The sequence below is a fragment of the Talaromyces proteolyticus genome, assembly GCF_021365285.1.
Source record: "Talaromyces proteolyticus strain PMI_201 chromosome Unknown BGW36scaffold_5, whole genome shotgun sequence".
NCBI classification, from domain to species: domain Eukaryota; kingdom Fungi; phylum Ascomycota; class Eurotiomycetes; order Eurotiales; family Trichocomaceae; genus Talaromyces; species Talaromyces proteolyticus.
Window position 1 is genome coordinate 2,579,581 of NW_025764281.1, and position 15,568 is coordinate 2,595,148.

At 43.1% G+C, this 15,568-nt stretch overlaps 4 protein-coding genes across 4 annotated transcripts; 2 read left to right on the forward strand and 2 right to left on the reverse strand.

Annotated features, from left to right (window-relative positions):
• Nucleotides 1-61: 61 nt before the first annotated feature.
• Nucleotides 62-2,540, reverse strand: BGW36DRAFT_294761 (uncharacterized protein; the record flags this gene model as incomplete). Its single annotated transcript, XM_046211125.1, has 4 exons — nt 62-657; nt 711-1,814; nt 1,904-2,081; nt 2,148-2,540. 4 exons carry the CDS (start codon nt 2,538-2,540, stop codon nt 62-64), a joined length of 2,271 nt encoding a protein of 756 aa, XP_046073691.1.
• Nucleotides 2,541-5,296: 2,756 nt separating this feature from the next.
• On the forward strand, nt 5,297-9,274 carry BGW36DRAFT_295000 (pyridoxal phosphate-dependent transferase; the record flags this gene model as incomplete). The annotated part of the gene is made up of 6 exons (XM_046211137.1): nt 5,297-6,339; nt 7,115-7,704; nt 7,778-8,354; nt 8,439-8,811; nt 8,891-9,065; nt 9,126-9,274. The coding sequence occupies 6 exons, from the start codon at nt 5,297-5,299 to the stop codon at nt 9,272-9,274; spliced, it is 2,907 nt and encodes a 968-aa protein (XP_046073692.1).
• Nucleotides 9,275-9,873: 599 nt separating this feature from the next.
• BGW36DRAFT_396780 (uncharacterized protein) lies at nt 9,874-11,217 on the forward strand (the record flags this gene model as incomplete). The annotated part of the gene is made up of 1 exon (XM_046218213.1): nt 9,874-11,217. The coding sequence occupies one exon, from the start codon at nt 9,874-9,876 to the stop codon at nt 11,215-11,217; it is 1,344 nt and encodes a 447-aa protein (XP_046073693.1).
• A 2,699-nt stretch (nt 11,218-13,916) lies between these two features.
• On the reverse strand, nt 13,917-14,588 carry BGW36DRAFT_358733 (uncharacterized protein; the record flags this gene model as incomplete). The annotated part of the gene is made up of 4 exons (XM_046213996.1): nt 13,917-13,999; nt 14,087-14,270; nt 14,328-14,412; nt 14,479-14,588. The coding sequence occupies 4 exons, from the start codon at nt 14,586-14,588 to the stop codon at nt 13,917-13,919; spliced, it is 462 nt and encodes a 153-aa protein (XP_046073694.1).
• Between the last annotated feature and the right edge of the window lie 980 nt (nt 14,589-15,568).

Here is a 15,568-nt window from a genome sequence, read left to right on the forward strand (position 1 = left end):
AAGTTCCTTCGAATGGAACGTATCTACATATGTACTGAATGGATTATCTCGGGCGCAAATACTATAGCTCCGAGTATGCTGGCAATTCTTCCATTCGTTCGAATTCTTGCATTGAAATGTCATAGCCCAAATGACGCTTGAGCAGTTCATGGGTGACAAATCGTTCTGGACAGTTTCCCTGCGCATCTACAAAGGAAACGTGGTGATTGAAATCACTGATCCTTTGAAGCTCGTTGGCATGCCTATGGTGATGAGGGCATCCATCAACGCCGATGAGAAAGATGGTAACATGTGCCCACGAGAGGCCGAGAAGGTCTAGTTCAAACTCGTCCATATCGGTGGCCTCTCCATCAAGTAAGAGTAGTAGTCTGAGAATCGGGGTCTCAGGTCCGGCTTGCCATCCATAAACAGGGTGGTGAATAGCCGACTCGGAGTGGTTCTGGAAATGGAGTTCCTTCACCTTCTGCCATCCAGTCATGACGCGAGTTCCTCCGCCAAAACGAACATTGTTACACCACATCGAGTCGAAATTCATATGACTAATTTTACCGATATAATGAGACGTGTTTGCAAATGTGACCAAGTCGTAGCCCTCATGTTGATGGTCGTGATTTGCCATTGCGTCCGCAAATCTGCGGATGATTGACCTTGCTACGTCTATATATGGTCAGTAAATAAAAGACATGTTACCATTTTTGAATTCGCCTTACCTCCATTTTTAGGCTGTGTTGATCTACTAAATCCCGTTATCAGATATTGATCATAGATTGGCCGAACGGGATCAAAGTCCATAGATCCAGAGACATCAAGGAGGATCATAGTATGATCCGTCGGTCTTTCAGGCCGATCATACGGTTGGAAAGGAGCAGGCATAACCTGTTTGCTGTACCCAGACGATGTGTGCTGAAGATGGCAGGTGTCATTAGCCGAATAATACAGCGGGGGGGGCTCAACCGCTCTGGCCATTCTTGCTTGAGCCATGTTCATTTCAGATATGAAATCAGGTTTCATTCTCGTTCCGGCGCTTCCTTCTCGGTGGTTCAGCACCCAGTAAAGTCGCTCTTCTGCAAGATCTTCAAACCCTCTCCAGCTGGGAGTAATTCCCCTCCACCCCGATGCAGCTTCAATACTGAATTTTAAAGGGTTGGATATTTGGTTTGCCCATGCGATAGGAATTGGCTCGAAATAGCCTGCTCTTAGGAGATGGAGGTATTGAATAGGTCGAGTAGCTCGAAGCTCCGCAATCTTTTTGGTCATACCGACTTTGTGCTGATATGCTGCTACGATATAGCGCCACTCTTCGTCTGGCCATCGCCCACGCTCTTCTGACAGAATCTTTTCGCGGAGAGATATGGCTTTTTCGATAGCCTTTTCTTCCGATGATCTGATGCCGACGGCCTTTTTTAGGCCTGAGAAGCTTAGGCCGGTTTTTAACTTGGAACTATTGGATTGAGTACGGTTGTGTGATCGTTTATCAGTTATATCTTCCGGTACTGTTTGGTTTGAAGCCTTGATATCTCGGGCAGGTGGGCTCTTATCTGCTATTGTCATACTTTCCATGGAGACGGATAAGTTGTTGTTCTCCCAGATGCTCTGCCTCGGCTCTTGTGCATCAATTTTGGCCTGGGCTTCAGAATTAAGCTGTGCGTTTAGCGCGATAGTTTCGCGTATCGACCGCGCGTGGAATAAGGGAATGGGCCTTTGCGGAGCCCAAAGACCTTGTTGCCCGTATCCGTATGGAGAGACAACCCGAAATGTATAAGGGTTTCCAAAAACCCCTAAGCCGTTTTGTATGTCATTGTAGTGTCTCTCTCCTGCGAACGAAAATCAGTATTTTTCGTTGTGGGTGTCAACTTGCACATGGATGTATGTTTCCGAACTCTCTTTTCAGTACCTTACTTACCTGGATACATGATGGCTTTTGACCACATCTCTTGAACCCCGCGCCGATTCCATTTGCGTTGTTGATACTGGTGTATTGGACAAGAGCACCAATAGTCCGCTTCATGCTCAGGCTCAATATCGCTGTTATAAATGCGATACTGATATTGGAGACCCTGTAGCATCTGCTGCATTTGTTGCTGTAGAGCAGTCAGCTACCAGAATCACCAGTCTTGAGCCGCAACTACGGCCACTTGAAAACGTACTTCGTCTTTTGCTCGCCATTTACCAGCTTCAATAACAGAGTTCGTGTAATGATATGGCTCGGAATTGGACCTGCTACTCGTGGTCCGTGGAGTATATGATGGTGGTGGATTTGATGGGGTTGTGGAATTATCAACGTTGTCCACATGGTCCCGGAATGATGCCGACGACGGCTTACTGTCCAGTTTTTTGGCCTGGTGATTCCCAGGCTCTTTGCGCCGCTCAAGAAAGGAGGTGATAAATTCTAGCGACTGCGGAGATTCGCCTAGTAAATTTCCCAAGTGCGTGGCGGCTTCAGCGTCGTGCAGGTTGTTAGTATACGATAGAACCTGCAGAAGCTCGGCGTCGTTCAAAGGCAGAAGCGCTCTCAAGCGGGGTAGCGCCCAATCATCCATGTCGGCTGTATTCTGTGAGTTTGTATATTCAATATCACACAGATCACCCTTCGGAACACATGGGTTGAGCTGCTCTCTATGATGAGAATGACAAGTGGGCAAGTCCAGAGCACGACATGTCAATCTACTCCAAAGATATGCATGTACGTGCGTGGTCATTGCGTCTTAGCGGTGGATTTGGTGTGTGGACTGCGGCCAGGCCCAGCCAATAATGCTCGCGGACCCGGGGCTAAGCCTTGCTAAGCCTCACAGTGATCTCTATGTCGGCGTCCCGCGACATGCCTAAATAGTAAAATGATAATCGCGACCAATCAAACACATTTCTTGTCGAAGCTTATCAGTAGTATTGGGCTGGGGCCGCTGAGCGAGTAGTTATGGGTACATTAAATAAGCCTGAGAAGGCTTATGGCTTTGGATTTTTTTATTTTAATTAGTAATAGGAAATCGATAGTTAATACATAACTACGGTTAAAGTATGGACTTCTCATACCGTTTTGTTTAGGTACCGCTCAGGTCTATCAAGCGAAAAGCCGAATCTTCGTCAGCTTCCGGGCGAAAATCATAAGTAATTATTAGACAATCCTGGCTCCTTTCTCCCGTCTAGCTGTAGTAGACTCCTTATGAGACGAGTCCAGGTTTTCAGACTCTCACTAGTGGATGTCTCGTTTCGCAATGAACGATTGCCAGTGTTTGAGGACTGGCTAGTGGCGACAGACGTTAAAGGAACCCAAAGCTTGTTGTGGCGACATGAAGCCATGGTTGCATGTTAGATAGGCAAGCCGCAGTAATGCCCACCGCAGGCTCGATACACGTCCATACCGAGCTTTGGACTTGGTTATCTGAGATTTCATTAGTACTGGCTATAGAAGTGGAACAGCAACACTTCTGGACGCTCTATCAATATAATTAAAACCGGACCGCAAATTTTGATAGAATGACTGCAAAACATGTAGCTGTGATTAATACATATCGTAGGTATCAGTCTCGCCATTGGGCTAAAGGACACACTGATATAGACGTTCGGATTTACGAGGCACTCGGATATCCAGATATCGGAGCGGGAATGGCTTTGCATAAAAACGCAATCGATGCCATGGAGCTTCTAGCCACAGGCATGGAGAGGCATATCTTTCGCGCGCCAATCTCATGGCCAGCGATGAAAGCATTGAATTATCAACGCAGGTCATTCTGGCCCAGGGGCTACACCAAGTTATGTATTCGGTCGTCTTGACTAAGCTAGAGGAAGAAAGACCAGATCGAGATCCGATTTGATCGATACCTGGAAGGAATTGCTCCCAGACAATTGAATCGTGCACGGAAAGAGATTTTCAGGTATTAAACAGCATGATGGCAAGATTAAACTACAATTTGGAGATGGAAGCACCGAGGAAGCTGACAGTTTGACAGAGCCGAAGGAGTTGGTAGCGTTAGAAGGAAGTATCGCTTGGGTGAACAGCGCCTTGCAACAGCACAAAAGAACCACGATGGATGGCATGTCTATTCAAGACAAGTTCCTATGTATGAGGCTCGTGAGGTCATCAGTGAAGAATGGACGAGAAATTTCCAATCCTTTGTGGACCAAAAGGGTACATGTGTTCATTGCCAATTCGAAAGGGGAAAAACTCTCAGTTGCACTTTTTCAAGCCCCAGGAGCCCTTCTAGACTGCCAGCCAGCATCGTTTTCGAGTGAGCAGTTATAAGATTATAGCGAAGACGCCCGCGTGATTGCTAGAGTATGTTTTAGATGACATATCATTAGCATTGAAAATAACGAGTATGCTAACAGCCTCAACAGTTGATAAGTGTCGACCCGCAACAAAGCTGGACAATATATGACCATGATTCAGCTCATTGTTATTTTGATGGTTCTATTGTAATTATTGGCGATGCGGCACACGCAATGGATCCATTTGCTGGTAACGGAGCTGGTCAGGCAATCTAGGATGCTGCTGTGCTGAACGCTCTATTCTCTAAGATCAAGGATGTCAGCCAGATACCGGTAGCTTTTCTGCATACGATGAGGGGCGAAGGGGTAGATCTCAGAAAGCGGTAGAAATTTCCAGGAATTTTGGCCGTTTATACGCTTATTCCCTCCAAGAAGTCGGAACAGACCCTCAAGCTATGACTGGTCATATTCGCGAAATGGGATCGTTTCTCAACAACGTTGATTTGCAGGGACAAAATGTTCAAGCCATTGATATATTTGAAAAATTCACACGCAGACTCAATTAGATATTAGATGAAAAAAGGCTATTTACACCTAGTTATCAGAGAGCTGCATTCATGTTGCAATAGGTTTCTACGGTTTCCTGTCCACACCGAGGGATGAAAGCGTTCTACTACAAATTTAATAAGGCTGGAAATGTGTTTCGTACAATCAATATTAAAAAATGGCGCTCTTCATTCTGTCCATTTTTAATATGGAAATTCGCGAAAGGGAAAGGAAAAGGAAATCAACCTGCTCATCCCGATTCCCGATAAACTCTCGGGAATCTATTGCCGAAATTGACGTACTTATTTCCGATCAAATTCCAAGTCTTTATTATCATCCCTTGCGATTTTTAATTAATAAGATAAATTGACTATCTCTTTTGTCTACCTTAGTTACCTATTTCTTGACCTAAACCCAATAATATTCTTGATGTCACTTTGGGTTATCTTTCTTCTACCCCCAATTTGCTCCAAAATCAGTTCTTCCCACTCATAGTGCTGAGCCGCTATATCCATTACACTGATTTGAATTTATCTCCCACACTATGCCGTCATCTGAAGCTTGCTCTGGGCAGTCCATTTTAAGGTACAGCTTTGTGGACGATTATAGCGAGGGAGCACATCCCCTGATTCTGGACTCTCTTCTGCGAAACAATTACACACAACAGAGGTCTTATGGAGAAGACGAGTACTGTATTCGTGCCCGAGAACTCATCCGACAACACCTCGACTGCAGAGAAGATGATGTCGCGATTTATTTCGTCCCAAGCGGAACTTCAGCAAATTTGATATCTATAGCCAGCTGTCTACGGCCTTTTGAAGCAGTCATTGCTGTCGACTCGGGCCATATTGTGTGTAAAGAAGCCGGGGCAATAGAAGCAACCGGGCACAAAATAATTCAAGTACCAGCCGTGGCGGGAAAATTGACCCCGGTGACTCTCGAAAAGGCATTCAAACTGAATCAATTCTCACCTCATATGGCCAAACCTCGCCTCGTATATATTTCTAACGCTTCCGAGATCGGCACGGTTTATACCAAATCAGAGCTTACACAGATTTCAGATACATGCAAGAGACTTGGTCTTTGGTTGCTAATGGATGGTGCCCGGATTGGAGCTGCCCTGTCTTCGCATAAAAACGATATGAGTTGGAGAGATATCGTAGACTTGACGGATATCTTCTGGATCGGTGGTACAAAAGTGGGCGCCCTACTGGGTGAGGCGATTGTGATTAAAAACACTCAAATCAGACAAGACTTTATCTACCATATCAAACAACATGGCGCCCTACTTGCAAAGGGGCGAGTGATAGGAATTCAATTTTCAGAATTTTTCGGCTCCAACTTATTCCTTGATCTGGCATCGCATGCGAATAACATGGCACAGAAAATCGCAAGAAATATTACCTCGCTCGGCTATCCATTGATTGCTGAGACGGAAACGAACCAGGTATTTGCGAAACTACCACTCTCACTTATAGAGTATTTGCGCGAAAGATACGATTTTTACATTTGGGAAGAAAGTGGAGATGGTGATGCGGTGATAAGGCTCGTCACATCTTGGGCCACTGAAGCGCTCCAGGTTGACAAGTTTAATGCCTGTATATATCAATGGTCTAAAAAGTTCCATTTGAATGACTCGTGACGTGTTGACTTGCCGGACAAAGTTGACGAGATAGAATGTCCGGACGCGTGACCAAGTGCGAGTCTGATATGAGCAAATTTGATTTTTAATTGCGTTAACAGATCATATATGCGTGTTCATATCGAAATACTTCTAGATAGCAGGCAAGATTGAAATTATTGGGCTTTTCGTGCTGCTATTGGCATATACAGAGTAACATTGGACCTCAACCAGGACAATTTGAGAAAGGCCGGGCTTCTTGTAGTCAGTCGTCAATACACCTTCGCCACTGGACTGATAAGCGGTGGATTGGTTCATAGCATATCGCTATCATAATAAGTAGTCTTTTATTGATGTCTGACATTAGGCATGATAGTATGTACGTTCTATGATAGATTAATAACAATGAGTTCGATATGGTTGAGCCCCACATTATTTAATTGGCCACCATAAGTCGATTTCCGATGCTGCACATTTTTCTTACATTGTCAACCACCGGCCATGTTATCTCAAGTATTATGTCCTTATCTATAATTATGCTATTCGCTTCCCGAAGAGATTTCCCAAACACAAAGCATTAGTTGAAACAAGCCGGGAGAAACATATGATTAAACATGCGCCTTTCGATATCTTGCGAGCGTTGTCGGTGAGCACTTCATCTCAACTCCAAGTCCCAGGAGGTGGAGGCAGTTTTTTCAAATTCCAATGGTCTTGAAGACAAGTAACTTATATCTATATTAGACGGGCCAAAGTGAAATGCATTCATCAAGGGCAGCCTCCTTGCCAGCGTTGTCAAAAAGGTAATATCCAAGGATGTATTCTCACCAGTCCTCGTTCCTCTTCCGGAAAGATGAAAAGTGCAACGGGGAAACATAACGTGAAAAAGATCTCAAATACTCGATCATCTTCTGTAATATCAGACACATCACTGAATGCAGCTATACCTGTACAAATACAAACCGCGAATACACAAGATCTGCGAACAAATCCAGTTTCAGGCATATCGCAATCCACTATTATTAGTGCTTGTGATGTTTATAGAAAACGATTCCCGGTTGCAAACTTCCTCCACTACCCATCGTTAGTGGCCGATATTTCCTCGAACAGGTCAAATGTCGACCCCGTCTTTATTGCATCACTGTTATCAATGTGCGCACGTTTCATGCCTGATCATGAAGTCCAAAACGAAGAAGTCTATGCTCAATACGTTCGATCCGAGCTAGCTCAGCGTGCATTTGAAGCCCCTTCTCTTGATATTGCCCAATCATTGGTGATAATATCTTTCTATGAATGGGGGTGTGGTAATTCATATAAAGCTTGGATGTATATTGGTAATTTCTTCACTGAGACCCCTACTCTCGTGACTGCGAAATTTTAGAGTGTGAAATACTGATCAAGCTCTAGGGATGGCTATGTATATGATCCAATCTTTGCTGAGAACAGCAGATGACACCATGGAGCAGAGTCCACAAGACTTTCCTGCGTTTCAAACACAATATGAGAAGCTAGTTCGCACCTACTGGGTGTGCTTCTCTCAAGATTGTGAACTTAGCTCCGGGGCAAGGCAACACTTTGCGCTGGCTTTCCACTCCATTTCAGTGCCATTGCCGATCAGTGACCATCAGTTCATATTCAATCAATCCGCGAAAGAACGTCTAATGCCTAGGAATCTAAGCCTGGACTGCCTTGGCTCGCGAAGGCTTGGAATTGACTATGGTCCAGCGATAATTGCACGTGGTTTTGATATTTTCGTACGAATTCTAAGATTCGCAAACGCAAATCGCCGAAATGATCCTGTATCGTCCTGTTTTGCGCCTCGCCTATCGGTCAATGCAACATGGCAGGGTTTGAAAAAGGAACTGGACGAATGGCGACAGCTTCAAGACATCACGGTTCACTTTCCAATAACTGGTGTTCAGGCGCATGTGGCATTTGGGTATGGTGAAGTATTCACCTATATAAACCTCATATTTTTTATGAGGTGCGTATTTTTCATTGCTATCGCATTGTTCATTGAAATATTAGAATGAGTCGAGAAGGACCCTACGGGCTGACAATACAATAGTGTCCTTTTCCTTTATCGCGACCGATTTTTATCTGGCTTGAAACGCTACTCAGAATTGTTTGAGAATAGCAATAAAGATTCTAATAACGGCACAGATTATAGTAACGATGACGACGAGAACAATATCATTTTTAATATATTCGAGGCAGCGAAGAATGTTAGCGAGATTCTGTGGGAAGTGGAAGCCTCACAATCGCCAGTCATCACTCCATATTCCGGATTCAGTGTTTTTGTCACTGCTCATGTCAATATGTATGCTACTATAGTCCCTCATCATTACCCCGGAGGGCTACAGGCCGCAGAGGCAGAAAAGAAAAGGAATATGGTATACCTCGAGCGCCTGACTCGGTTCTGGCCCGTTGGAAACCAGTGGGTGAGTTTTTCCCATCTTAATTGCTTATATGAAGCATATGAAGGAATTACCTAGAATGTCACTACTAAGGAGAAATTAGTGGAAAGCAGTTCAGGAAGCGGATAAGTTTTACGTAGCCGCAAAAGAAAACGAATCTCTTGAGGTTCGACCAGGCCATTTCGCCCTTGCCAGCACACTGGATGAATATGGAGACATTCGCCACCAACGTCCCAGGAATGACCGACAAAGGAAGGCCACCACTGCGAAAACCGCAAGTATAGATTCTTCTTACTCTCAGGGTCATCATAGGACAAGAAGGAGTGACATAGACCGAGCGGGTTCGGATGAAGTTGTCAACAATCCCACGTTAAACGAGGTTGAAAACGGCAATATTTTATCCCATAGCTTGGAAAGCGAACTTTTACAATGGCCATTCATAGATGAGACTTGGACTACCAACCTTGATTACAGGTGGTTCACTTGACTGTCATGTTTGGCACTGTTGAAATAATGGTTCCGAATTAGTGGAAAATAATGCCTCTTATAGTCTGATAGGAGAATGTTACAGTCAAAGTATAATATTTATATATTAGCTCCCAAGAAGAAACTATACGTAAATAGTAACTATTTGTATAGATCCCCCCTAGTTTCAGCTGGCCTTGCGAGTGTGAGGTGCCTTGCAACTGAATGCCCAACGCAAAACCTTCTATTTATGCTTGATACATCAATAAATTCAAATAGTATGTTTAGTATTGCTTAGTTAAATGATTTGAATGACAACAAAGCTGGTGTACGATAAATATTGATAGCCCGATTTTTCAAGTCAGTGAATAATCCAGTTACGGCATTTTTGATTGGCCCATCTCTCTTGTTAGAGTGGATCTAATACCTGCCTCTAATTGGCCAAGTGCACAGTCAAGCCTATCAAGGAGCTAGTGGTGGGCCCCATGGGTCGCTAAATTCCCGACCCACTATTGAATGATGGAATGTCTGGCAGAAATTGTTAACAGCATCAATTGATCTATACGACGGCACAATTCCTCTCCGCCCGGCCGAGTTCACGACAAAATCAGCCTATCTAAAATGACGGTCATAAGTCTAGGTCTACTGTCAAATTTTACACAGGCGCGATATGTCATCCATCTTTCAAACGGCAAGCGATTAGTGTTGTTCCGTTTGCTGACCATTGACAAGTCCCAGCAGAAGGCCAACGAGAGCCTCGATGGATGGTCTTACTACGCTATGGAGGCCGAGTGCCCTCATGCGGGAGGACCGATGGCAGAATCGAATGTCGACATTGAAGACTCGTCCTATGTGGTGTCATGCCCGTGGCATGCATACGACTTCAACGTAGAGACAGGCGAGTCTAGCGTAGGTATTACTACGTGCACATTTCCCATTGAGATTAGAAGAGAACAAGTGATATTGCGTTATCCGCTTAATGGTACCACAGGAATAACACTTACAAAGCTAGACCCCGTCAGCGAGAAAGTGAAATTCAAGCGCGATAGGGAACTTGTGTCTGTCAAAGCTAGCGTTGGAGACGTATCAATTCCTGGTCATCTAGATGAAAATACGACCGTGTGTGATTGGGCAGTGCATATCCTGAATACACCAAACCCGGAGAGGAAAATCGAACTTGCGACTAATTTGTTTTCCTGTTTTTCATCGAAGGAAGCCTCCTCTTCTCCCATGGAATTGGGTAGAGGAACCGTCTCTCCTCCTGATAACCCACCACGTGAGAATTTGATAGAGGTAAGCCCATGGTCAGTGCCAAACAAAGGAAAAGGTGGCTCTACAAAGAGCAGAATTTCGATTCTACATGCTCTTGCAAACATAGAGCTATGGGCAATTGATCTAGCCATCGATATCTGCGTCCGATTTGCAACTTTTCAAACCGAAGGAAATGGCAAAAAATTACCGCGGACCTTTTTCCATGACTGGTTAAAGGTAGCCAGTGATGAAGCAAAGCACTTTTCATTGCTTCGGGCTAGGATTGAAGAGATGGGATCTTATTTTGGTGCCCTCCCCGTACACCATGGCTTGTGGGCCTCAGCATTGGAGACAGCTCATGATCTCAGATCGCGAATCAGTATAATCGCGTTAGTGCACGAGGCTCGTGGACTAGACGTCAATCCAATGACAATTGAAAAGTTTCGCAAGGCAGGTGATATGGAAAGTGTGCCTGTGTTGGAGGTGATTCATAACGATGAAATTACCCATGTCACCACCGGCCATCGGTGGTTGACTTGGATTTGCGAAGAGGAAGGAACCGATCCTATCCAAGTTTTTCGCAATAATGTCCAAAAACATTTCCGAGGTTCAATTAGAGGGCCATTCAATGACGACGCCCGGCTTCAGGCTGGCATGGATAGACGTTGGTACGAAACTCCCGACAGCAATACTAGTATGGTGGCTACGTCCTAGGGAAAAAGAAATACATTGGCCCGGGAAATCGTTTATTGATATTCCCTGCAATAATCTAAGCTTTATTTCGGCAATATCCATCCGGATACAGCACACTAAAACAAGTCTCTTAACAACCAATCCATGGTAAATCAAAGGAAAGAAACTTTATTTTGTTTTAGGACTAATATTAGCCTCAGGATGCTATACAAACGATACATTTGGTTCTTGGATAACGATATTCATCGCCAAAAACTGTTTGCTTATAACTGCTTCGCTTGGCTCATTTCCATTTTTGTCGGGGATAACCAGTGTTTCCAGCAATACAGGCACGTTTTAAACCCAATATGGAACTTCTTCCAATCTTATTTCCTGAGCTTTCTACCTCGATGTTGTCGGTTATAATGATGGCTAGGATACCCCTTGGTATATCTCTCTCGAGTAGGCGATTGATGGCGTCGACCAAAATAATGCGGTAGAATAACTAGGATGGCATAGCGTCTTGGATCCTTGTCCTGGGGATCTGGAATATCATTGACTGCTCATGATAGCTCGTTGAAGAATTGCTCAATTTCCGATCGAAGTCTTGCGGAATAACCGATGACTAAAAATTCATACATTCGATACAAGGATGTTGCTGGCTTGTTACCTTTAGTCAGCCACTTCTTTCCCTGTCTTTCCTTTCGGTAATTTAGGAGCCATGTGACATTGGGGGTACAAAATTCCTTGGCTGGGTTTTTATTCTCCTTTAGGCGTATCATTGGAATCAGCTCCAAGAACCGAGGCGTATGGGGACATTTTTGTGCTATTATTAATGCTATTTGATGATTGTGATCTCAGAAATGTGAACACCGACGAACAAAGCATAGATACTTTGTGATTGTCCACTAGGAGAAATGTAGATTTAATTATATAATTGGTCTTTACTTGGTGGCAAGTCTACTTTGCAGCCAGACGTAATCTGATCTAGGAAGAAGGAAGAGATCTGGCTTATCCGCCCATTGATCTTTAAGCCATGACGCATGATTTAGCTTACATTGGCGTTGTTGCGATATCTAGCCAGTCATAAGAAATTATTTACGACGTTTTATCTGTTTGGATGTATCAGTTTGGGGACCAACTGCATGATGCTACTCATACAAAGTTTGGTTTATAGCAACAATATATCATCCGTGGCAAACATCTAATTGAGAAAGCTGAACTTGTATACCGATTCCAGACCCAAATTTCGCCAGCCTCCTGTGTTTTAGCGTTTTTCCCTTCCAACAATATGCTACTGGTACTAGAAGTCACTTGTTGAGTATAGTTTATACACAATTAGCTTTTCGGTATCTATTTTCTGTCGAAACTTCTAAGTTTGAGAGTCAGGAATGACTCTGTATGTTCTCTTTCAAATTTATTATCCATAAAAAACTCTACTTGAGTTATTCGATGTCGAACTATTTAGAAGATTTATTCTCACTCATTTTTTTGTGGTCCTCTGCCAACGCATACTGCAACCTGGGTTCCTTCATTCTGTCTCATAGTTAAGGGAAGGGATAAGAATGTTTCTTAATAATTCACAATAATAAATGAACTGCAGTTATATGCCTAGGTCTTTATTTGATACGGATTTTACAATATTTAGAATTATTAGCAAGATCATATCACAGGCAGACATAGTGTAGACAACCGTTAAGGTTCTGTGCACCATTCGGTAAACAGTCAATTACTTTCATTGAACTTTGGATTTCCCACCTTCTAAGATTGGGAATGTCACAATAATCCCATTAAAGGAAGGAATTTTGACTATGTTCCTTCCTGGGCCGGAGACGGTTACTGATTTACCTTGAGTGGTCGACAAGATGAGAACGCCACTCGTACCAAGGACCGTTTCAAAATTTCCACCAATTCCCGCTGAGTTTTGCGACCATGAAGTCGAAAACTGTCCTGTTGGGCTTTTAAAACCTGCTTCGACGCTTTATAAGCCACCAAGTTCAGGCGCGTGAGCCAGGTTTTACCTCCAGCACCGGTCAACTGAATTCCCGCCTCTCAGGAAGTAAGTGTAAATGCTGGGTCTGTGGCCCAACATTGTTCACGGCTGACTCGTGGATCATTACTGTACGGGGCATAACGAAGACTGCCATTTGTAGAATGGCCCTCAATTAAAAATCTATTGGTCATACAAGGGCCTTCTAGCATGGAATCACCTCTCTCTGCTGAACCATGTGTTCCATATTGAGTATTTATAAGGGCATAATATTCATGTTCTTTTGTTACAAACTCTCCTTTTTGTGCAATCTGTTGAATCTTGAAATCACAAAGCGGGCGAGAAATAATATGAATGCCTTAGTTACTTGATATTTCTCTTATATTCGTTGTGTGTAGTGCTTAGCGTTAATGATATCATGGATTCACATTAGATTGAAGTTATTAGCATTTGAAATTCTCAAGAAGAATGTACCCTCTGTCAATGTGCTCCACCCAGCCATACTTGATTGTAATGTATGGCTAAGAGTAATAACTCCGGAACGAAACCTGTCAAATAATCACACCTGCTATACATATAGAGCTTCATTAGAGGTACCCAATAATGAGAAACATCATTTGGGACTGAACTTGTATTTTTCAACCATCATATCACCTCGATATGAGTTTTGATATACCGCATAGAAATTTTATAAGGCTTAGTTGCAACATGAATAGGCTCATGTAAATTCCTGGGGATAATTGAATATCAACTAGTCGTTAAAGTGTTGGAGAACGGAGTGGAGTCTGTCTTCCATCTCCTGGGAAAGATTCTGATATTGCAAAGATGCGGAACCTATATATTATTGTTAGGCAGCATTCTGTTCTGTATGACTGTAGTCTGGAAGGGACGAAACTGAAAAAAGCAAAAGAAGTCACCTACCCATCGGTGTGGGTGCATGATCCTCTGAGTTTTGACCAATTAATGTATCGCTAAGTGTCATGCATGCTGGTGGAACTCCGTCGATTCTTAGTGTTCCACTACTGGGCGAGGTGAACACAACTTGGGACTGGTTCAATTCACTCTTGCATAAGCTACCAGCTGGTTGAGGAAAGCTTGCAAATGCCTACCATGATGACGTTACCACGTTTGAAAATTGTAAACCATGGAAGGATTGACTCACATCTTCATCGCGCATCTCAATTTCTATATGATTCCGCCTTTGCAACGTTTTGAGAGTAATCAATACGCCTGCAGGAAATGCTCCACTTGTGTTGATTATATTTAATCAGTCAAAACGATCGCACTATTTCCATAGCATTATAAGGACACACGCGGCACCTAATAGGACTCCTTCCAGTATAGCAGGAGGTGCCGGACAAAATTGAACCATGAACATAATCATAGCAACAACCAGTGCGCCTAGATAGGTTGGGGGCTTCATTGTGTCAATCAAGAGCCTAACCAATCTAGTTAGGCGTTTAAAAGTTTGAAGATGAATACGTCGACTGTAAAGTAGAGGAAACATTGAAGATTACCAACCACACACATTCCAGTGGTTACATATATATAGCGAGACTCAGACTGTTCCCATGTTCATAGATTTCCGAAAGTCATATGTGCAATAGTCAGAACAAAGATTGCAAATATGTTTCGCAATGCTACCTTTTATTCAAATAGAATAGGGAAGCCTAAGACAAAATTAATGGATGACGAGAATGGCATAACAAAAGGTTTACTCCATTCCGTAGAAAGATTGAATCTTGGTGAAAGAGTCTACTCATATTAAATAAAAGGTATACCATTAAATAAGAATCCCGAACAAAAACTAATTCCGGGTTTGGGTATGAATAAGGCTCTAACAAAGTACTGTCAAAGCCACTAGTCTATTGTCGACCTGAATAATTAGCTAGCGAGAGCGGGACTCGACCTAATTATTTCCCTGGAGTACATCTATAATAATTCCGATGGACTGTATGATGTCTTTCCAGCTAATCACAACGCGCCCTAGTCTTTCTATAGACCGTACAAGGTACTTAACCAATCTCCGAATAATAGGTGAGTTTATATGTATTATATAATAACGTATAAGGCTCTGGTATATCATGAGAACAATAAATATCATATCTGAACCTCTGGAGCTTGAGGAGTTGAATTTATTAGAGGCATGTCTTGAAAAGCTCAATGTGTTTCATGCCAATGCATTAACATATAAATTTGGAAATTTTTATTTCTACAATAAAATATCAAGTTATCACAATCGAAGTATTCTCCTTAAATTCCAATACAAAATAGTTGAAAACGACCTTTTTCAAGAATTCTGTAGCATAGATTTATCATGAACCTCCGTCTTTGGTAGATTAAACTTATCCTTGCTCCAAAGATATATGGCAAATCTTACAGACCTAATCAATGTGTAGGAAA